The 23515-nt window shown below is 42.0% G+C and overlaps 1 protein-coding gene across 4 annotated transcripts in view; it reads right to left on the bottom strand.

The window, feature by feature from the left end:
* Window positions 1-1785: 1785 nt before the first annotated feature.
* Window positions 1786-23515, bottom strand: part of GPBP1L1 (GC-rich promoter binding protein 1 like 1) — a 45479-nt gene continuing 23749 nt past the window's right edge. For 2 of the 4 annotated variants that reach the window (XM_030573969.1, XM_030573971.1), the window contains 9 exons: window positions 23224-23353; window positions 22581-22864; window positions 20415-20487; window positions 18852-19045; window positions 11921-12061; window positions 6344-6502; window positions 3924-4048; window positions 2957-3059; window positions 1786-2712 (listed from right to left, as the gene is read on the bottom strand). In XM_030573969.1, coding sequence (XP_030429829.1) covers window positions 2566-2712; window positions 2957-3059; window positions 3924-4048; window positions 6344-6502; window positions 11921-12061; window positions 18852-19045; window positions 20415-20487; window positions 22581-22864; window positions 23224-23353 — 1356 coding nt within the window. In that variant the 3' untranslated portion in view covers window positions 1786-2565. The remainder of the gene's footprint in view (window positions 2713-2956; window positions 3060-3923; window positions 4049-6343; window positions 6503-11920; window positions 12062-18851; window positions 19046-20414; window positions 20488-22580; window positions 22865-23223; window positions 23354-23515) is intronic. The other 2 variants (XM_030573972.1, XM_030573973.1) reach the window with 2 other exon arrangements.

Below are 23515 nucleotides of genomic sequence, written 5' to 3'. Positions count from 1 at the left end.
GGCATCTTCTGGCAGATGTTTGTGGGCTGTGTCTTACTCTGTCTTACTTGTCAACTGTCTGAAAGGGGCCATCTTGATTATCACTACAGAAGTTTTTTTTTCCTCCTGCTAATTGCTCATCTTAATTAATTAGCCTCTTAGAGTTGATATGGCTACTTCCACTTTTTCATGTTCTGTATGTGTGTGTATATATAATATCCTTACTATATGTTCCATTCTATGCATCTGAAGCAGGCTGTAGCCCACAAAAGCTTATGCTCAAATAAATTTGTTAGTCTCTAAGGTGCCACAAGTACTCCTGCTCTTAATAAAAATAATATGGAGATATACCTATCTCATAGAACCGGAAGGGACCCTAAAAGGTCATTGAGTCCAGCCCCCTGCCTTCACTAGCAGGACCAAGTACTGATTTTGCCTCGGATCCCTAGGTGGCCCCTTCAAGGATTGAACTCACAATCCTAGGTTTAGCAGGCCAATGCTCAAACCACTGAGCTGTCCCTCCCCCAGGATTAGGTTTGTTAAGGCAAGAAATGGTCATTGGGGTAGCCTTGCTGATGCTGAGACACAGTCGAGGTGGGCCCTTATGAAGTCTAGTTGTGGGGTTTGGGCCAGGGTGGATCGCTGTGGGTTGGTTTGTAACCCTAGGTGTGTAAATAGGGTTAAGTGGTGTGAGTAGCGTGGATTGCCTTGTCTTATGTTGGTGCTTTTAGCAGGCAGTCGTCTGGATATGGGAATGTGGTCACACCCTACCTGTGAAGATGTGCTACTGTAACAGCCAGTACTTTGAAAAATACTCTTAGGGTCATGGCAAGGCTGAAGGGAAGTACCTTGTACTGGTAGTGTAGGTTGCCCAGAGTGAATCATAGGAATCTCCTGTGTGCTGGGTGGATAGTGACTTGAAAGTAAGTGCCCTGTAGGTCAAAGGCCGAGAGCCAGTCTCCTTTCTCCAATGCCAAGATTATGGTTGCTAGGGTTACCATCTTGAAGCGCTGTGTTCTCACAAACTTGTTCAGTTTGTACAAGTCCAGAATGGGCCTCCATCCACCCCTTTTCTTCGGACTGAGGAAGTAATTTGAGTAAAACCCCCAACCCCTGTGCTGAACTGGTACTGGTTTCACAGCACCTAATTGCAGGAGATGGTGTATTTCCTGCTGTAACAGGTATTCGTGAGATGGGTCCCTGAAGAGGGATGGGGAAGGGGGGGGGTAACATGGAATGGAAAGAAAGGGAATGGAACAGCCCTTCTGTATAAATTTCCAGAACCCACTTGTCTGAGGTGATGGTTCTCCAGACTGGGTAAAAGAGTGTAAAGCAGGCCCCAAATGGGCTGGAAATGAGAGGTGACTGGAATTGGAGAATGTGGGGCTCTCGTGTCCTCGGCCAACACTCAAAATGTTTGCCTAGAAATGGATGGCTCAGATGTAGACAAGTGCTCCAGCGCCTGACGGCATCTCGTCTGGCGCTGCTTGCGGCACTGGTCATGTTGTTGAGGCTGGGTGTATGGGGGAGGGCAGAATCGTTTGTTGTAGAATCTGCCATTTCTTTTTGTTTGCAGGAATACAGATTCCAAGTGTCTTTAGTGTCACACAGGAGTCCTTCAGGGTGTGTAAGATGTCTGTGCTGCCTGCAAATGATTTCTGCCCCTCAAAATGTAAGTCCTCTACTGTCGCCTGAACAAAGTGGGAGGGGAGGAGAACAAAGTGTTTATTCCCTGGTGCTATTAAAACTCCATAGTTCCATATTAACTTGAGGAAAGATTTCCTTCCATAAGAAAGACAACTAGAATTGGCAAACTGATGCAAAATATTTATTCCAAGTTAGTTATTTTTTGATGCAGTAGTTTTTTCCCCCCCCTCATACAGACTCAATGTGATAGTCACTTTTTTAAATCTGTAAATAATGTTATCAAAATAATCTTAATCTTTGAAATCTCACAAAAAATTTATATTTTACAATTCACCCTGAATATCAAGGCTGCAAGAAGAAGAACACAAACAATTCCTATGTCCAAATATTTTACAGCTGTACCCACAAAAGAAAACCACAAACGCCTGGTTAAGTGATGAAGCTCCCCGAGCCGCAAAAAAAAAAAAATTAAAAAAAAATTCATGTTATTAGCATTAATTTAACACAATTAGAACTTCAATAGCCATTTTGTCATTGACAATGATTGTTTTAGCACATTGTTACCGCGCAACATTATGTAATGCAGGCGGCATTATTACAAGCTTGTCGTTGCAAAGATCAGTCAGTCACCTATATCCTGCTTACAAGACTGAACTTGTGCATTGCCTGATGAGGGATTCTCATCACAAATTTGCTAGCTGCACAAACTTCTATTAAGCAGAAGGGCAAAACCAAAAGAAAAAGCTAAACAGGCCAATTTCTCTCTTCTTTGGGATACAATTATTTCCATTGTGCATGAAGTATTCAACAACAAAAGAAAAACTGAACAGACTGGAGACAGAATAAACTCTGTTTAGTTTATACAACCCCAAACATGTTGAACTATGAACTGAGTTTATTGGGTTGGTTTTATTTGTTTTAAATGTTTTGTGCCCACTTTCAGGCATCGTCATCTGACGTTTCGCTGCTACTAGTTTCTGTGTCTGAGTCCTCCAACTCTGTCTTAAAAGTGCTTCTCCAGTGGGAGAACAGGCTGGAGCTACGGCCCTGAAGATATCCATTCTTCCCAAATCCATTTCTTCTTAGCTACAAGAAGGAAACAAATAGATAAAAAATTGTGAAGAGTAAGGGTCAGTGACAATATACATGTTTGTCAGTATATATATTTTTCTAGTGGGGACAATATGTTTGTAAACTTTCCCCACTAGACAATCACTTTAAATCAAGACACAAGTTCTATTTAGTTCTTTGTAATTCCGAGTAACAGTCTAAGATGTGTGTGAAATAGGTAAGGAAGAACAACCATCATCATGGCAGAGCTGTCATCTACCTGCTCTGATTTAAGTTGGAACTCTCTGAGCTCATCCTCAGTAAGGGGAAGGTAGTTCTCGTCGTTTTCAGGATACTCCTGCCATCCCATTGCTTTCAGTAACCTGACTCACGAGAAAAGGGGCGAGGGGTGAAAAAGAATCAAAAAGTCAAATTTAACCAGGTGCATGATAAAGTGGAAGATTTTCCTACTGAACTGCTATGATCCCTCCAGGAAGGGTTTTCTAGTTTTAGAAAAGACCATATCAATAATAATACAAGAATACTTTGCATTTAGATTGATAAGGAAGGTAAGAAAGAAGGCTAGTGATTAACCCAGGGGCACAGAGAAAGTATTCATGGCAGCTGAGAAAACACTAGAACTCAGGATTTCCTTATTCCTAGTGCCCTGATTAAACAGCTATATCACACGCTCTTGCTCACACAACTAGATGCATATTTAGATATGCATGCAAGTATCTTCTTCCCACTTCTCATAGTTTTCTAGGATTTGGGGCAATTTCTTATCAAATTAGCATACTGACAAAGCACAGAAGCATTCCAAGAAGAGCTGGGAGGAGAGATGTGGTGATATGTCATCAATTCTGCACTCCCACATTTGGAAATCCCTTTTGCAGATCAAGCAGAACAGCACTTGAGATTCTGCCTGGCCACCTGGTGTGGGAAACAGCTAAGTCAGGCAGCACTAAATGACTTATGGATGCAAAGCTAGAAGAGTGCTAGAAGGTTAATCACAGAACCTGTGTGACATCTTGGCCCCATTGAGTTCAACGAGGCCAGAATTTCACCCCAGTATTTTACTTTCTGCCAGCCCCAGTGCCGTAAGAAAGCCACACCCCTGCAGCTCAGAATATGCAAGAGTATTGTTTTCTGGAGAAGACAATCTTCTAAGCACCTGCCTTTTCCCCTCACAATGTGACAAAATGATTTGAGAGACATCTTCAGCCCCTGTTCTGCTGTCGGCTCACCTGTGTTCTGCTTCCAGTGAATGAGACAGGTTCTCCCCCTCCTCCATCAAAGGGAGAGAAAGGCCATTCTGATGGCAATTCTCATCCCAGTTTTCCTTTGGTTCTGGTGTGCTGCTGCCCTCCATCTAAACGAAAAAGGTAAGTCAAATCACACAACTGAGAGACTGATCCTTCATACATACAGCACAGTTAAAGTCTTGAAGCTAGCATTCTTGAGTGGATGACTCCAGAGAGAATAAAACCCTTTGTCTTAAGTCAGTGCTTCAGAGCATGAGTTGGTAATAACAGAAAGCAGTTGCCATCAGACATTGATGAAGTGAGAGGTGCAAAGTGAGTTTGGTGGGCTGCAGCTTAATTTTTAAGGGACAAACGTCCACACCACATTACCATCATTATGGATTCAGAGATGCCAAAAACTATATGAGCCATGGAGACTGCACTCTGACCCCTATAGGTGTCCATCATTAGGACAAAAAGTGGTAGTGAGGCACCGTCCTATGGGTTGTGCAGAGCCTGTTCAATTTGCCATGTCTGTCATGCCTGCACTTTCACCAGGGCCAAATTCATTTACACTACTCTGAGTCCAGTGTAGATTCTCAATGTACAGTTTGTTGAACAGAAAGTAAATGGAAGTTGCCGTCTTTAAGCTATGCTACCAGAACTAAGCTACATAAATGGAGATGTCAGTCCTGCAAGGATATTTAAAGAGTATCATTCCTTCCATTCTTTAGAAAGTCCTCTTAGAATCCTGTCAATTCTTACCAAATGTTGCCCTTTTCCCTTTGCCATATATTTTAATTTTCCTCCTGCGTTTCTTTAGGTCACTGTTCTTCATTGCAAGGCCCGCGAGCCGGTGGTGGCTCCCATCGACCTAAGTGGGGCTCCCTAAGTTCCCTCTAAGCTGTGTGGCCGTGCAGCAGGCTATAAATAGCCGCGCAGCAGCTCTAAAGGGCCATGCAGCAGGGACCTGGAGAGGAGAGAGGTAGGGGGTAGGCGGAACTGGGAGGGGGAGCAAGCTGGGGCTTGCAGGGCTGTCGTGGGCCTCTCCCCTTCCCCTGGAGCTCTGTGCTGCCTGCCGGCTGGGGAGAAAGAGGGGCCCCTTCCCCCAGAGCTCCGTGCTACCTGCTGGCAGAAGGGAAGAGAGGGTCCTCCTCCAGAGCACAACGCTGCCTGCAGGCAGGGGAGAAAGAGGGCCCCTTTCTCCAAGCTGTCTGTCGGCGGAAGGGACAGAGGACCCTTTCCCCTACAGCTCCGTGCTGCCTGCTGGCAGGGAGAGAGATCTCCACAGAGCTATCTGCTGCCAGTCCTCTGGTGCCAGCCTTGGGCAGCCTGCCTGCAGCCCAAACTCCTCATCCCCAGCCCCACCCCAGAGCCTGCACCCCAACCCTCTGCCCCAGCCCCGAGCCCCCTCCCAACACCCCAAACCCCTCATCCCCAACTCCACCCTAGAGCCCTCATCCCAGCCAGAGGGATGAAAAGAAAAAGGAATAAACTGACCAACGAACATTTGGACTGTCTTACTAGGATTGCGATGACAGATTACAAGTACTACATGAACAAAGTCAAGGAGGAACACGCACACTTTTGCTCATCCAGTTTTTAAAGTAAGTTTTGCATTATTCTGCTCTTTAAAAGTTTATTCACATATATGACATTAAAAAGGCACCTATTTTCTTGGTTATTTTATAAAAGGAGTATTGTTTTATTGTACAAGTTGCCTTTGTTTTAGCTGCATGAATGGCTCTGTAACACTACATCATTAAGAAGTAGTAAGCACTGTGTTAATTTAGTAGTCGATGTGGCTCTCACATTGAAATTTTTTTTTTTCAAAGTGGCCCCCACTTCACAAATAGTGAAGAGCACTGCTTTAGGTTACGGCTTTTCTTTGTTTCCAATCCTGTATCGATATGGCAGCACAGATATGGGAACAAGTACTCGTTAATTAACAGCTACAGATGATCTAGCAGAGGTAACATGAGAGCTGAGAATGTTTGTGTTTAGGATCTACAACAATAGTTATTTCTCTAACCCCATTCTGGAGAGGAGTTTTCCTAGGGAAAAATGTCAAGACATTTTAAAACAGATAGTTGGCAGGAATGTACTCTAGCACAAACCAGCAGCCTAGAATGGAAGCCATTTGCAATTCTCTCTCTCGTGGGTACTGCTCAGGAAGCAGGATTTAAGCTACTACTGACAGTTAGGAATCTCCTTAGGTCCAGTACCAGAAGCCTACACTTCTCTATCCAGAGAAGGATAAGTTCTCCTCCCTATGTATGTGTCTAGTTGGCAGCCATGCTATCGCTGTGTAAATATGAAGCCACTATATATATATATTTTTTACACACACACACGGATACTGTCTATTTGAAGTCCCTTAAAATACACAATTCCCAGGAGAGAAAAGTGGGCATTCCTCTTACATCCTCCAACTTGTCACATTCTCTGTTCTCTGTGACCTCTCCATTCCTGTCATCTTTCAATGCCTTCAGGAATTCACTTTTCTTATCGGCGGTGCGACGCATCAGCTTGGTCAGACGTGAAGAACTGATCTCAATGGGAGGGGTGGTGCTGGAAGGACTCTAGAGAATTAAGGTGGAACACATTAGAGAACTTAAATACCAATTGAAGAAAAGCTGGGTCTTAGCCCTGATCAGGATTTGTGTCCACATCTTTTAGCACTTATCTCCTGAGCTGACCGGCAATTTCCAGATTTCTCCCAAAGAACTTGGCTGCACTGTTCCAAATCCACTCCCTTCCTCCTCACCAACCTGGAACGAATGTCTCCAACAAAATCTTACTTTCTGCTGCTGCAACTGTTTCTTCATCTATAGTAATTCAGGCAGTCATGAATTTAACATGCTTGTTCTGCTCCTCACATAATATGCTTCCTGGTAATATGAACTGCCTCACAGGCTCCCTGTCCAGTTAATTTCACCTCTGCGCTTGGAATGATCCAGGAATATACTGCTGATTCCTGCCTATTAGCAAAATCATTCCCTCAACTCCTGTTCTCCATACCAAATAAAAGGTCTATCCAATTAAATTGAACAAAACTGATCTTTTTTTACGGAGGTCTTCAGTAGTATTTATGATATGTGGTGGTATCCAGTAATATGGCAGCTAGATTTCAATGTAGTTAACCTGTTTCATTTTTATAGGTGGGATTTACAATAAAAATGAATTGGGATTCTAGCCTCCTGACTTCTCCTCTGCCCTGAGGATTTGTCTGTTGTATTCATGTCTGGTGGTCCATGCAGAAGACAGGAATCCTGTTCTCATTAGTCTTGACTCTCCACTGAAAGGAGAGGTCACAACACCACATCAGAATCTCATACAAAACAATTCATTTCCTTCACATAAATTGTGAAAGGAGGGAAAGAGAAATCAAAGCGTGTAAGAGAACAGAACAGGTGCATATTTAAATAGTTCCTCATTGCAGGAGTTGGAAGACCCTCGCAGCACCATTTTAGATGTTTTTCTTGGAGCTGAAGTGTTGCCTACACACGCAATCCTTAGGACGCCAAAGAAAACTACTCTGCAAAATATGCATATAGTACAGCATACAATCCCTCTGAGCAGAAAAAAGGCAAAGAAAAGGGATCTAAAATATTCAGCTGCTTGGATTCCTTATTCCTAAGTTATATGTAATGTTAAGATGAAATGAACCTCTCCTGCAGAAGTGTATACTATAAACACTGGCATCAGACGGTAACGTTCGCCAGGCAGTTATTCCAGACATCGCCAAGTACAGCGCAGAGGAGCAGACAGTTGATTGTGAAACTTCCACAGGCAATCTGAGTGACTGTCAGGATAAAATGAAACCCAGAGTAGTACTAAATTCTCAGTGTGGTCATTAGTTTGACTGTACAAGTAACAGACTTAAGTCTGACATTTCTAGTAGACTGGAATACCCATTTAACGTGACAGCCAATAGAACACTCAAGTGCCATGCCAGAACAGCTCTTTTCAAAGACATCTATACAGAAATGCCAACATACCAAGAGCTAATTTTACAAATTTTAAGGGATGAGAAAAGCAGCTATAAACAAGTGATAAATATCTCAAATTCTCCACCTTAACTTTGACTACACAAAGCTTTCAACAGATCTACAATAAAAAACAAAATAAGGGCATATTGCTTATTGATTTATTTATTTTACAATCATCCTTCCCACAGTGCCTCATCTAAGTCAGAAAGGAAAGACAGGTGTTTGGGTCCCAGGATCTAATACCTGGAGGTATCTGAACCCAGAGATCTCATATGAGAGAGTTAAGGCCTGATATGCTGAAGAAATGAGTTTTAACAATGACGACAAATTCATTTTCAGTACCTTGCCTATAAGATTGTAGAATATTCTCTAGGGGAAAACAGTGGAAGAGCCATCCCTTAGGCTTTTAAAAGCAGACTGCACAAAGCACTAAAAGTGCACTTATAGAGCAGAATCTTACCCTAATCCTCAGGGAGATCTAGGAAGATTCTATGGTAATGTCAGTGTTGTACTTTTACAGAGCTTCTCATTTTCAGAACATTTCACAAATATTAACTGATCACTTTTCAACACCTCTGTAAGGTAGTTATTATTGCCACTATACAGACAGAGAAAGAGGCAGAGATTAAATTACTTTTCCAAGGTCAGTGGCAGAGGTGAGATTAAAATTCATGGGTCCCAGTTCTGTGTTTAGGCTAAGACTGTCAAACAATTTTTTAAAAATCATGTGAAATAAAAAAAGTCTAGGCATTACAGCTGCAAACGCTCAGTTGTAGCTTGGACAAACTTAAATCATTTCCAGTTTAACTGGATATAGCTACTGATGTTATGGGAACACAGGATGCAGTGACTTTCTATTAATATACTAACCACTCAGACAGGGCTGGTGGAAGTTCGACGAAGAGTTCAACTTTCATAGCTTCAAGTATTACTGGTCTCTCTAAAAAGACTGAATTACAGGCTCTCTCTCCTGAGTGTCAGATTAATACCCTACAAACCTACATCCTTGCTGGCCAGAGACTGACAGCAAGAGCTACCTAGGACAACAAATTACAGAAGCTATATTCAGTACTTACTGTACTGGATAACAAGTGCATTTAACTTTGTTTTGGTATTACTTACCTGAAGGTGGAAGCTTATCTGAATTATGTATTTATGTTCCAGTAGTACCTAATGTGTGCTAGGTGTTGTACAGACATAAGGGAAAACAAAGTCCCTGCCCCCAATGGGCTTACAATCTAAAACAACAAAAAGAGGTAGGGTGAGGGGAAAGAATACAATATAAGAGCAAAGTTGTCAGGGAGATGACTGGCAATTTTGTTATTTCCATGGAGCTTTTTTATTACATAAAAACCAGAACTACTCATCTATATACCCATTATTAGTGGGCTATTTCCTCATTCGGAAACCTCAGTTTTGTGTTTTGCACAGAACTGTCTCTCGCGATCAAAAGAATATCCCAATATCTTACACTCAAAGTGTAGGGCATGGATAGTCGACAGGCAGACCATAGGTTAAATCTGGACCGCCAGATACTTTTGAACGTACTGCTAAATCTTTTTATTTACTTATTGTTATTGTGGTGCGAAAAATGTTTCTCTGGAGTTTGGACCTTGACCAAGATATTTGGACATTGACCAAGAAATAACTGACTACCCCGGTGTAGGGGTTCAAAAATGGTGAAAGTTCAGAATGAGTAAAAATCTACACAACTTTAAGATCCACAAAGATGACAAAACCTTCCCAGGAATACTTCTGATCTCAAAACAAAAAAGGTTAAGAGAGAGAGAGCAGCCTCACATGAGAAAGAGATTCTCAGTTTTGTAATAGCAACATTTCTGCCGAATATGCAAGGGGGCATTCACCTCTGAGTAAATAGATCACCATTTTTTATTAAAACTAAAGAACAGTGTCAAGATACAACTTGTTTAACTTCTTCCACCATTCCAGATTATTTAAACTGAAAATCTAAAGATATAGAAAATCATGGCCAAGCAGTGACTAGAAATTATGGGTGTGTCAATTATTGGTACCCAATTGACTCCTTAAAGAGCAGATTTTCAGAGGAGGGGAATGTGGTACTGTAAAGATCAGATTCCTTTCAGGTATCAAGCAGAGTACCCAAAAACGGAGGCACTCGATCACTGGTCATTTCTTAAAATCTTGTCTAACTTTTCCATGATTTATATTGTTTACCCTTTGGTACTTTACTTAGTTTGGATACAAACAGACCACTTTAATTTTCTCGTTTTTATACACTAACACAGGGGTCGACAAACTCTGGCACACGGCTTGCCAGGGTAAGCAGCCTGGTGAGCCAGGCCAGTTTGTTTACCTGCCGCGTCCACAGGTTTGGCCGATTGTGGCTTCCACCGGCCACAATTCGCCGCTCCAAAAGGGGCCACGGAAAGGGCGGACAGCACATCCCTCGGCCCGCGCCGCTTCCCGCAGAGGTTGCTGACCGCTGCACTAACCACAAAGCCATAGTGTTTTACTTCCCAACAGTGCAGGGGAAGTTTTAATGTAAAATTGTTTAAAATTCATGGAAATGCTTCATCATTAGGGTCTGTACGCTATTGTTTGCCCAAACCCAGCACTTTGGATGTAAACTATTTGGAAAGCGAGACCCTTTTAGAGCCATATCACCTACACAAGTAAAGGGCAGAAGAGGCTACCATGAATAGACTCCTGAAATGCTAGTAAATTTTAAGTCCAAAGACTTTTCCAGACACTTAATCTATAAATTAAGACAACCTTGCAGATGAATACTGGAGTACATCCTCCACCATCAACACTGACAAACACCAATAGCTGAAGAGGAACAGTACACACATCTGTACATACCAAACCTTTTGAACTGTTCCCAAAGCTTACTACATGCATTGCTAGGAAAAAGCTGTGAGCTGGAAGAGCAAGAACACAAGACAACCTAGCACCCTATTTTAAAGGGTGGAATGGAATTCAGGTCTTGTATGGTGTAAATTCTGGTGCGCACTAGCATGCCATGCACTAATGGGCCTGTGTAGACCCTGCTAGCACTGAATCATAGAACTGGAAGAGACCTCAAGAGATCTTCTAGTCCAGTCCCCTGCACTCAAGGGAGGACTACGTATTACGTAGATTGTAGACCGTCCCTGTCAGGTGATTGTCTAACCTGTTCTTAAAAACCTCCAATGATACTGCTTGAAGAGTTCCCTAGTGTGTGTTAATACAGTCCCCCATTTTGAACTTTTGAAACATATTCATGTGGGGAATTTTTAGTGTGCACCAGCAGGGTCCACATGATTTAGTTAGTGTGTGACACTAACACACATTAGAATTTACACACACACACCATGTGTACTAAGCACGGCAGCGCTTTAACGTGGCTGTGTAGTTGTGGCACCAGCACTGTAAAACTCTTCCAGCGCCACGAGGGGAGTAGCTACCAGCGCTGGGAGTGTGGCTCCCAGTACTGGTCCACTGTCTACACTGCCACTTGACTGCGCTGAAACTTGCAGCACTCGAGGATTTTTTTTTTCACACGGCTGCGCAAGAAAGTTGCAGCGCTGTCAAGTGGCAGAGTAGACAAGGCCTGAGGTGTTGTGTAGAGAAGTCCTCAGCGTTAACTTTCAATTCATAGCTCTCACATAGCAGGGCTGGTGCCTGCACTCTGGTAATGCAGCTGATGGTTTGGACATTGTTCTGGGCATGTCCACTTAGTTCCCATGGTGCTCTTAAAATGTCAAAGCAATCATACCTTGTATGAGGGTGATGGAATTACAGCAGACCTAGTCAAAAACTGCTGGCAGCACGCTTTACATCAAGACAGACAGACTTCCAAGAGCATTCCCATTAATGTATAAGGGAACTTAGCTCAACATGCAGAGACCATACAAGTGATTGAGTACTCTTCAAGTGTTCAGAGCTGTGTAATCATACGAACAGAAGAGCTCTCATGGTACTTAATTATAGAAAGCAACATTAGTTGGAAAAGGTCCAAATTTTATCCCCAACCCAACCCCTTACCTCTTTGGGAGAGGTGAGAACTGAGCCACTCACCAGTACCGCTGGTTTGGTTACAGACACCGGACTGGTAAAGGCAGAGTCACGGCTGGAGGAAAGCGAGCCTGGTTTATGTTCACTTCTGTTAGCTTTCCATGGACTTGGCTATATTGAAGAGAACACAATACACTAGACAGTAATGGTACGGCACAAGAACGGGTTGCTTGCAAGTGGTAAAAAAAATCAAAGCAACATCAAATTGACTTAATAAGGTGTCTGATTAATTGAATAAATTATCTTCTCCTGCTCCAAAAATGGTCTCAAATCCCCCTCTCATCTTAATCCTGAGAATCCCCCATTCCTGCCCTGCTGAATCAACCCACCCACATAAACACCCTCTAACTGCTTCACAGCTCTCTCTCTTCTAGTAAAGGATTGGTTGGTTGGGACTATTATGAACAATTAAATGCTCCGTCACTAGATGGAGGAGTCACCATTGAGAGATCCCATGTATCACACAACTGCTTCCAGCACAGGGAGAGAGAGAGCATAATAAAATGCTAATTTCTTACACATTGCTAAATACCACCACCAAATATCTTGCATCACTCAACAGGAGCTTCCTCTGGCCAAAGGAAGAAGCTTTAAGGCATGAATGCAAGACAGGAATTTCCCAGGTTGCAAGGAAGATACTCCTAATCCCTATGGAAGGGTAAAGGAACAAAATTTGATTGTACCCTGCTGTTTAACACCACACAGATCTCAACGGATTTACTAAAAATCCAGACAAGAAGCCCCAAAACTTACTGAGTGAGAAGCCAGGTTACTGCAGTACAGAAGCACATAAACCAGCCCATTTTCCAAGGCAATCCACATGTAACTACTCAGAGTAGGGCAACTTCACCCAACTAGTATCCACTATCAGGATATATCTGCATCTTATTTGGTGGCCAAGCAATAATTGCAGTTGCAGAAAGCTGCTTCATGATAAATGTCTTCTACTTGGAAAAGTATTATCTTATCCCTCTCAGCCACCAAGGACAAACTGTGCAACAACGATACCAAAATGAGAGATATGGCACGAAGCAGCACAGGAACAAGACAGCTGAGGAATATTTTAAGATTTACAGCTTCATTTAACTAGTCTGAATTTCTGATATCAATGCTCATCCAGGATGTTTCTGGTATTTAAGTTAAATATGAGTCTAAAATGGATAATGTACTTTGCAGAAAAGGACAGCAGAGGCCACTGTTTCTCCATATTTCCTCATTTGTTTCCTTGGTGTATTTTTTTCCTCTCTTATATTTTGCTGACTCCACACCCTTGCTCCCCCCACTGGTAAAAACCGAACCCCTCTCCCCATTCCCTAATCAGAAGGGACACGATGCTGGAGGTGGACAACCATCCATTTGCCACTCAAAGCTGAGGAGAGAGAAGCCTGGGCTGGCACACTGATGCCCGCAGCCCTACTACACCTCTGACTTTTACAATGTCCAGCTAGGTTAGCAGCCACACAAAGAAGGGCAGGAAAGATTTTCAGGGAGCCACCAATAGCTTTATTTGCTATGCAGCAGTATGCTTGCAGTGAGTAAGGGGAAGTCACATCAACCTGGGGTCCTGCACCTTCCCTCTCCCACATCGATCACATCCTTTGGCTTCGGCTCACCCTCTCATTGACTAGTCTGATGCCTCTCCCACAGGTTAGAAAACTGATTTAGATTGTAAACTTCCTGGGGTAGAGCTTGTGCCTTCATTTCTGTCTAACTAGAGCATACTTCTTGCACTATCATATTTAATTTACAGTAATCTCTGAAATAGGAACCTCTGAAAATGGCAGTCACATCAAAATGTCAATTTTTGCTCAAGAACCTGAAGGCACAATTCTCCAGTTAGTATTGACTATGAGGAATTTCTGTATGGAAGACCATAAGCAGATTCAAAGTATATAGAACACCCATTCCCCACTTCAAAAAAACCCCAACACTGTGAAAAAGGTGGAAATCCATTTCAACAGCTTATATTTCAAATCAAGTTCTTCTCGAACTCCCAAAAGCCAAATGTAAATTGCCACAGGACCCCACTGGTGAGGCACAACACTAAACCTGGGGGTGGGTGTTAGATTGTCAGCTGCTGGGGACAGAGATCATACTTGTATTTTATGTTTGTACAGCACCTAGCACAGCGAAAAGACCTAGTCGTAGACCAAGACCCAGGCACTACAATACTACAAATACTTGGAATGCTCACAATGACACTGAAGCCCATTGGTACCAATAGGTTCATTGTTCTTTACAAGCAACTACTGTCAGACCTGAAACTCACCATATCTAATATACCACTTTCACAGTATTTATTAATGAACGGTAGCATGTGAGGTCTGTACTAAAAGCTCTTAATTTATCAATACTCACTGCAAGATGTGTACACAGTTAATATTTAAGGAGTAACCTAACTATATTGAAAACTATGCCTTATGGTCCCATAGTAAAAGTTTGTCACCAGGGAATCATGTTTTGGTGATGGCCCATTCAAGCAGAAGTTGTCCTCACCCCTCCCTGGTCAGCTGGTGATGTAATGCAAGGTTCAATTGTCTATCCTTGTCCATCCCAGAACAGTTGGAAAACTATCAAAGCCAACTGCAAACAATCAAAACCACTTGAAGGTAAAAGAACAGAGAAACAGACAGGGGATCACCAGATTGTGAATAAAGACAAAAGACAGATTCAGTATATCAAAGGGTGGAGAAAGACATACTGAATCCATTTACTGAGAAGACATCTTGTTGAGCCTGGGGGTGTTCAGGGAAAGATTGGATTCTGGTTCCTGGGAAACCAGTCAGCTCTGCAACAGACTGAATGATGTGGGGGAAACTGACTTTGTTAGATAGGAAAGGTAACTATTAAGCATAGGCCCTAGTTTGTATTTTATGATTTTGTTCTGTATTGTAACCATTTGTTTCCATCGCACACTTTTTTTCTAGTGGAATTTATACGCTCTCATACTAAACCAAAAGAAGGTTTATGTAAGTGTTCAGTTCTGTGTGTTATACAGGAGCTGTGATTTAAGATAAAGCAGGTAAACTGGGCTACACCGTTCCTTTGGGAGCAGAGAATCCGGGATTTCCATGAGTAGCCAACGTCGGGGGCAGGATATCACAGAAGAACATTTCAAGGGGACTGGAGTTCACATTTTGTTAACCTGCAAGTCAAAGACGGAGCTACCCTACCTCAGAGAGTGCTTGAGTGGCTGACAGGCCAGCAGTGTTAGAGAACTGACACTCAGCTACCAGAGGCGAGACTCCCTCTCACTGGAGGCAGGAGGTAACAAGGTGACACTCAATCCTGGATACCCTGAACACTCATCTTTGCACCATTCTGCACAGACTATTATGGCTGTCCTCTGCTGAGACATGATGCTCAGAGGCTGCTTATGATTATTCATATGGCTTCCACCAAGAATAAACTCCTTTCAGTGCCGCTGAGGATGTTTTAACACCAGTTAGCACTGCTATAGCATTTTTCATCCCGTTGTGCCAGTGGTAGCTTTTCTAGTCAGACAGAGCCTTATGGATATAACCCATCCACCCACATTGCAGCACCTTTGAAAAAAGAGTTACCGAACAGGACAGTAACCATTGTTCCTTGAGATGTGTTGCACACGTTCACGCCATTCTTGGTGTCAGTGTGCCCTGCATACAGCCGTCAGAAACATTTCCCCTCAGCAGGACCCATGGGGTAGCTCAAGCTCCCATTGCTGCCCTGTACCACTGTGTGCAGGTATAAAGGGCAGAGCCATCCCCAGGGCCCCTCAGTTTCTTCTTGCAGGAACTCCAATGCAGAAGGGCAGAAGAGGGTGGATTATGGAATGGACATGTACAACAGGCTAGTAACTGTTTTCTTCTTTGAGTGACTCAAGCCATAAGAACAGGAATTGGGATAGGAGTCTATTTCAACAAAGCCTGAAGAACAACTCATCCAACTCTAGTATTGTCTCTGGAGTCTTAAGCCATAGCATAGCGGGAGGCAAACGCGTGGACAGAGGACCTGGCTGCCACTCTTCTAGTGTCCGCAATTGGAACTTGTGACAGAAAGGCTGCTGAGGCCAACTGCAACAGCCTTGAATGAGGTGAGAACTCTGTCAAGTGAGTGACATTAGCCAAGTCATAACACATGCGTATACAGGATGCGACCCAGGAATAAATTCTCTGGGTGGAGACTGAATGGCTTCTCATTCTGTCTGCCATTGCTACGAACAGACAGGAGGATTTACAGAAGAGCCTGGTTCTGTCTAGGTAAATTGCTAAGGCTCTCCTGAAGTCTAAGTATGTAGCTTTGGGTAAAATATGGTCAAATTGTCTGACTGATATGAAAGAAGAAACCATCTTTGAGACAAACCTTGGATGAGGATGCAGGTGAACTTTGTCCTTACAAAAGATCTTGTATGGATGTCCCAAAATTAATGCCTGTAGCTCCCCTACTGTTCTGGGAGAGGTAATGGTCACTAAAAATGACACCTTCATTGACAGATGCAGCAGAGAGGAGATAGCCAGTGGCTCAAATGGGGAACACAAGTCTTTACAATACTAAGGCTTGGTCTACACTAGGGACCTAGATGCATTACCATCATAGAAAGAGCAAATGATTTCTAAACTAGTTGACATGCATCCGTCGAAGTGGGTATTCACCCACAAAAGCTCATGCTCCAATATGTCTGTTAGTCTATAAGGTGCCACAGGACTCTTTACTGCTTTTACAGATCTAGACTAACACAGCTACCCCTCTGAGACTAAACTGGTTAAGTAACTTTACAGATATTGCTTCTGCTTCCTCTCACTACTACAGGAATAAGGCAAGGGGTACACTACTAGCCAATTAACCCATATCTTTGGCCACAGAAGTCAATTTAGGCACAAAAATCACCCACATTGACATGCCTACTGCAATTTTAAGAAGCTCTAGGATTCACCGAATGAAAACGAAAACTGGGATGTCAAAAATCAGCATTTTGACAAGTAGGTTTAGTTGTTCAGTTTATGTAACAGAATCACACTGCTGCTTTACATCAGCCAAACCAATTGCTTAATTTCCCCAAGTGCTCTTCTAAAATTCCATCAATCAAGGGTATAATACAAACTAGTTTATGAACCTATTAGGCCATATCACATCTGCATCACAGCACTAACAAACCCCACAAAGGTTGGGATTTTCATGTGCCTAAGCTTCTCTAGGTATTCAAACCCACTGAAATTCCATGGGATTTGGACACATCACTCCATTAGGCCCCTTTGAAAATCTAAGCATAAAATACCATTTTCTAGGCACAATGAAAACAAGCTCGGCATCTGGATAAACATGCAGTCCGCAAGCCTGATTAAACTACACTATAGTCTCTCAGAGAAAGACCCATCACTTCGGACATTTAGAACTAGGCAACACAAATGCACTGGTGACTATACTGTAGGCAACAACCACATTCTGGAAGGGGGAACTAGATATCGATTAGCTTTTCATCTTCAATATTTATGATTCCATGCAATAATGCACTGCTGCAGGATGCAGTCATAATATTTACATGCACTTAGTCAGTGTTTTCCATACCAGAATTCAATTTCATGATTTACAAATCTTAGGAGTAAATTTTTATTGCACCATGACTTGCAAACCCCACAATATATCGTTTGCATACAGTGCTAGCAGTTATACGTTTCTGCATTAAATAAACTATCACTGTGCAACAAACAAGTAGCAACACAATCAAGTTGTTAAAAAGGCTCTGAAGTAGAAGGCTGAATAACTAAAAGCTGTTCAATACACCAAGTCATTCCTAGCTACAGGAAAGGCACTTGACCATATCCCTAAGTCACTCAAGCTGTAAAACTGAAAAAGTAGCAGCAGGAAGCTCTCTGGACACCAGAAACGTGTACCTTGTTTGAATTGTCATGAGTGGTTCCACATCTGGGCTGACTGCCTAATAATTTCTGATATTACAGGTAAGGAATTCTTTACAAATGGAATTTTATAAATAGTTGCGATTCTTACAAAGCCCACCTGTCAGGCCAGCACTGGGATGCTACCCCAAAACAAGCCATAAGACCAACATTTTATTTAGAATTGAAAAGTGATAGTCATTCTAATCACGTAGGCTCTCTGCTGTCTGTGGGAGACGAGGAACCAGCTGAATTTTAAAGAGGACCTAGAAAGGCAAGAGTTGTGTTTATGCCTTCTGCTCCTTTACAAATCTCTGAAAGGGGTTTTTAAGGAGAGTTTTCTTTTGATTATATTTTGTGAAGTTTAAAAAAAAATCTGCTCTTCTCTTGTATCACCGGCAGTCTTCTTGGAAGATACACAGCTAGAGTGGAAGTTCTCAAACAGGACCGATCATCTTTTAAAGATCTCTTCTTCAGAGTGTTTATCAAGCATTCTAATTAATGAGACATTACCAGCCCAAAAATAAGCAAAACAAAACTAAGAATTATGAATAAAAATAATTTCCATGATTAGGTTTCACTTCTCTGATACTACTTCGAATGTCATAATCCTACAAGTTCCCCAAGTATCTTTTATACCAGGCTTCAGGAAAAACAGAGTTCGATAAGAGCTGAATCCAATATAAAAAATCAAGTAGAAACTGAAAACTCGAAAAATGCTTTAACCTCTTTGTATGTAACATAAAGAAGCTAAAGTGCAAAACCCTATATTTCTTTTGTAGGTTACCTTTAAGGATCAACTACTATGCTGAAGGATCATGTTAAAACATGACCCAATCTGGTCTTTGAAGACTGGTCCAAACCGTATTTTAACCATGTTAATGAATCATATTACAACTTTGTACAGATTTACAACACTGTCATATGAACAACTCAATCACTCTACTCTGTTACTAGCACTTTTTCCTATATGAGGGAGAGAATGCCCCTTCTATACAGTTTAGTAACTCCACTGGAAGCCCTTGTACCTTAGCTGGAGGAGCTGCTGGTTTAGGAACCAGATTTTTGTAGACACTTGGGACAATTGTGGTGGTCTTGTTGCCGTTTGCAAGGTGAGGAACTGGTGATGTAAATGCAGCTGAGAAGGCGGCAGCAGGATCCTCTTTTGAAACCTTTTTGATGACCAGCATCTTGGTAGGTTGCTTGGCACTAGGGGGGTTTTCTACAAAAACAGAGGGGAACAAGGATTCAAAAAATAATTAGAATCTCAGTAATTCCACAAAACTTGACTCTACCTCAGCTCCAATTCTACCTCTTAAGAGTCTAAGATGCTGAGAGAGTCTCATGCTGCTGCTAACAGCTTCTGAATTCAAGTGAAGAGGATATCAGACAAAGATGGTAAAGTCCAATATTTTGTAGGCTCCTCTTGATTTTGAAAAAAACTGCCTAGGACGACAGACATCAGCCTGAGATTTTAACAGCCTCTCAGACTTTGCTGAAAGAAGGAATCAGAATGGGTAAGCATATTTAAGTTCTGAATAACTACTGAGTAATTTTAGGTTAATTCACTAACAAAAATATTTAGTGAAACTCATGCTTTAAGTTTTAGTGTTTTGCAACCTGCAACCAACATCATCACATTCTGGTGGAGCAAACAGAAGCTCTCAGTACGCTTTCTTGAAAACTATAACGTAAACCACTACGTGTTTAAACAGTTTTTTACTGCTGCTAATCTTGTATTATGTTTGGGTGGACCAGTTAAGATCTGAACCAAATACTCAAGAGATTAAAATTAGATCTAGTACAACAGACAGGTGAATGTTTTTAGGATACAGCTAATAAATAACTGGTTTATGATTCTATCCTAGCCCCAATTAAACTCTCTAGTTAGAGTTACGGGTTCCAACAAGTGATTAAAGAAACATTTTCAGGCACAGATAAGAGGCACTCCATTTGCATCAGCTTAGCTTTTTCAATGGAGGGAACAAAAATGTCATGTATAATATCCAGAAATTTAGAATTACTTTCTTTTTAATTAATTTGAAAAAAGAAACCAAACCACAAGAACACAGCCGTGTATATTAGTACAGTATTGCTGCATATCCACTACAAATATCACCTCCGTAACACTTATGATCACGGAGATGTGCTCCCCTAGTCCTCTCAACCCTATTCTGCACTTCTGATTCTGCATTGAGCAATGCAGGGCCAAGTATTTTCATGATCATTTCATTCCAACACTCCACACCCACAAGTTTAGAGAAGCTGTGATCTTCCCATGGAATGAGCAATTATTATAGATGAGTGACATTCCTGTACTTAGTGTGTGCCATTAGCAGGAAATGGAAGAGAAGATTCTCATAAACAGCAGCAAGGGCAGCTCTAAGTATCAGAAAGCAGATTGAGGAGAGAGATAAACAAGAAAGGAACGAAGGGAGAGAAAGAAAGAAAGATAGCTGCCTACTTCAGTTTAATCTTCCTTTAAGATCTTCCCCTATGTGAAAAACTAGAGTTTCAACATATTGTTCAATTCTTCTGCTTTACAAGTGGTCATCTGTTTTCTATACAGTGATGTAAGCTTCTCTACGTACCCCACACTCCAGAAGGTGTCCCTAAAGGTTTGCTCTGGTTATTCTGTTTTCCAGCTTCTGGATTCAAAGATGGCTGTAAAAACATAATCCAGTTGGACACATTAGAAGATTGCACATACTATTATTTATCAGAAGTAGTATCACCATAGTACCTAGGAGCATAGTCATGGACCAGGACCCTTTTGTAAGAAGAGCTGTGCAAACAGAACAAAAAGACAGTCCCTGGCCCAAAGAGCTTTACTTTCCTTCCCCTTCAGATTGTGTTGGGACTAGAGCAAGCAAAGACAGAACTCCTATTTAAAGAGTTTCTAATGTATAATTAAGAAAGTGAGAGGCTCTATAATTTGATATTAATCAGTAGCTCAAGGCACCATGTGATATCCAGGACCCAATTCCTCATAACTGTACTAACTTTCCTAGATTTTGTATTTGATAGTTAGACATTAACAGTTTTACCAATATTATACGGACACCAGATGCAGATAATCTCTGTGATGAAGATGAATTTATATATTTACAGGCATAAAACCTAAAAGCTCAGCTTAAGTTATATTAAAATAAATTCCAGGAGTAGAAATTTTAGGCTGTTATTTCATCTGAAAGATGCAGCCTTTGTAATTCTACCTTTGATTGATGGTCAAATCCTAAATATTACAATAGTTGAGAAATTGTGAGTTGGGGAGGAAAGGAGGTAAAAACCAGGTATGATGATGTCGGTAAGACACCAATTGTCCATTCACCTATCCCTCTCTTCCCTTCTTTTCACAACTGGAAATTCAAAATCACATCACCTCTCCCCTCTTTTTGATAGTTTCTTTATGTGTTGGCTACTATGGCAACTACAGCACAAGCCTCTAGTTGTGAACTTCTGGAAAAACAAGCAGTACTGGTTTAAAAGCTGGAAGAAATTACCATCCCATCTTAATATGAGTACTACCTCACACCCCAAATATTATCCAAATATTTTTCATCTCTTATCGATCAGTTTTAATGTTTCACTTTACCAGGTCTTGTCAGTTTAACATTAGGAAGCTGTGAGAGGCTGGCTGCCAAGAAGGCTAACAGGATTTTGGGCTGTATAAGTAGGGGTATTGCCAGCAGATCAAGGGACATGATTGCTCCCCTCCATTCGACATTGGTGAGGCCTCATCTGGAGTACTGTGTCCAGTTTTGGGCCCCACACTACAAGGAGGATGTGGAAAAATTGGAAAGAGGCCAGCAGAGGGAAACAAAAATAATTAGGGGGCTGGAACACATGACTTATGAAGAGAGGCTGAGGGAACTGGGATTGTTTAGTCTGCAGAAGAGAAGAATGAGGGGGGATTTGATAGCTGCCTTCAACTACCTGAAAGGGGGTTCCAAGAAGGATGGATCTAGACTGTTCTCAGTGGTGGCAGATGACAGAACAAGGAGCAATGGTCTCAAGTTGCAGTGGGGGAGGTTTAGGTTGGATATTATTAAAATCTTTCACTAGGAGGGTGGTGTAGCACTGGAATTGGTAACCTAGGGAGGTGGTGGAATCTCCTTCCTCAGAGGTTTTTAAGGTCAGGCTTGGCAAAGCCCTGGCTGGGATGATTTAGTTGGGAATTGGTCCTGCTTTGAGCAGGTGGTTGGACTAGATAACCTCCTGAGGTCCCTTCCAACCCTGATAGTCTATGATATGCACAACGCACACAGGAGTGCCCCAAAATTGGTCTTTATGGTTCAAGTCTTTCAAAAGAAACCTTGCCCCTTTTGCCAAATACACATACTTACAAGTACTATATTCTCAGTCAAGATATGAACATACTTCTGTGTGACATGTAGTTCAAATTGGTTTTTCCATTGTTCTTTTCAGAGAAAGAATGTCACCAGCTGAAGTGGGTTTGGCTGATTGAACAAATTTATGCCTCACAACATTGATATATGAGATTTAAAATAACTGGACAAAATGTAATGACAACATCCCAAAAAACAACTCAATATATATGAGGGCCTCAGGAATATGGGAAAAGTTGACATTCTACAAGCACCGCTTGCAGGACCATTCCATTAAAACTGGAGTGATCCCGAAAGTATGGAGCAGAATGCAACTCTAGATCCTTTCCACCAACCAATGCTAATATAAAGAAACCTAGAAAGCCATTTCTCATAGCTGGCTCCAGCAGTGAGAAACCACACACTTACAAAGTCGTCTTCCTCAAACTGCAGCTTCTCTTTTTCTTCTCTCTTCTCTTCTCTGGCCTCAACAGGCAACTTTTCTTGAAAGGCAGAGTTCTTCCGAGAGTGAAAGTTGCCATTCCAGTGGCGATGGACTCCAGTTCCTCCACCACTACGCTGGTTCATACCATCATGGCCCCGTGAGGGACCATGCCAGCCAGGCTGACTGCCAGAAAGCCCAACATGAGCTCCTTTAGAAACACCGGAATCTACAGAATCATGGCGGAGCAGGGAGGGCTGATGCCAGCAGTCTAAACAATAGGAGGTAAGTATGCAAATAAAATAAAAGTCAATACAGCAAGAACAAATCAGGAATGACTCGATATTTCTGGCATTGGTCAATGTACTCTAACTATTAGGCTAACCTTGCCTTAGTTCATAGAGGTTGACTTTTTTTTACTCACGCAGACAAACTGCAGAAGAATTTGAAAGCCACGTATAACTTCCCCAGAAACCCTCAGGAACACGGAGAGATGGCACATCAGGGAGGAGTGTTAGGATAAGTGGCTTTGTGTGTTATAGGGAATGTGGTTTTGCAAAGTTACTTTATATTCTGCATAAATCTGCATTCAGTATTTGGATATAGAGGGAGTTCTGATCCTCTACTCACCTCCCGTAGTTCTGAGGGAGCCGTTATTGAAAAATCCATCAGAAGAGTTATGTCGCCTACGGCTCACACCAAAGCGGCCCTCACCCCGTGAAAGATGCTCTCCATGTTTCTCAAAGGTGGCTGCAGGGGACTACAGAAACAAATTAAGTGACTTAGGTCCCCAAAGGGCCTGCTTGACAAACAATGCTATTCTGATGGCTTGTATGAAAATAAAGACATTCTCTGCATTAGCCTTCAGTAACTACAGCAACAGGCTGGCTATGTGTTGCTTAGCTGACAAATATGGAAATAT

Source organism: Gopherus evgoodei, chromosome 8, assembly GCF_007399415.2.
Source record: "Gopherus evgoodei ecotype Sinaloan lineage chromosome 8, rGopEvg1_v1.p, whole genome shotgun sequence".
Taxonomy (NCBI): domain Eukaryota; kingdom Metazoa; phylum Chordata; order Testudines; family Testudinidae; genus Gopherus; species Gopherus evgoodei.
This window is presented reverse-complemented; position numbering and strand designations above follow the sequence as displayed.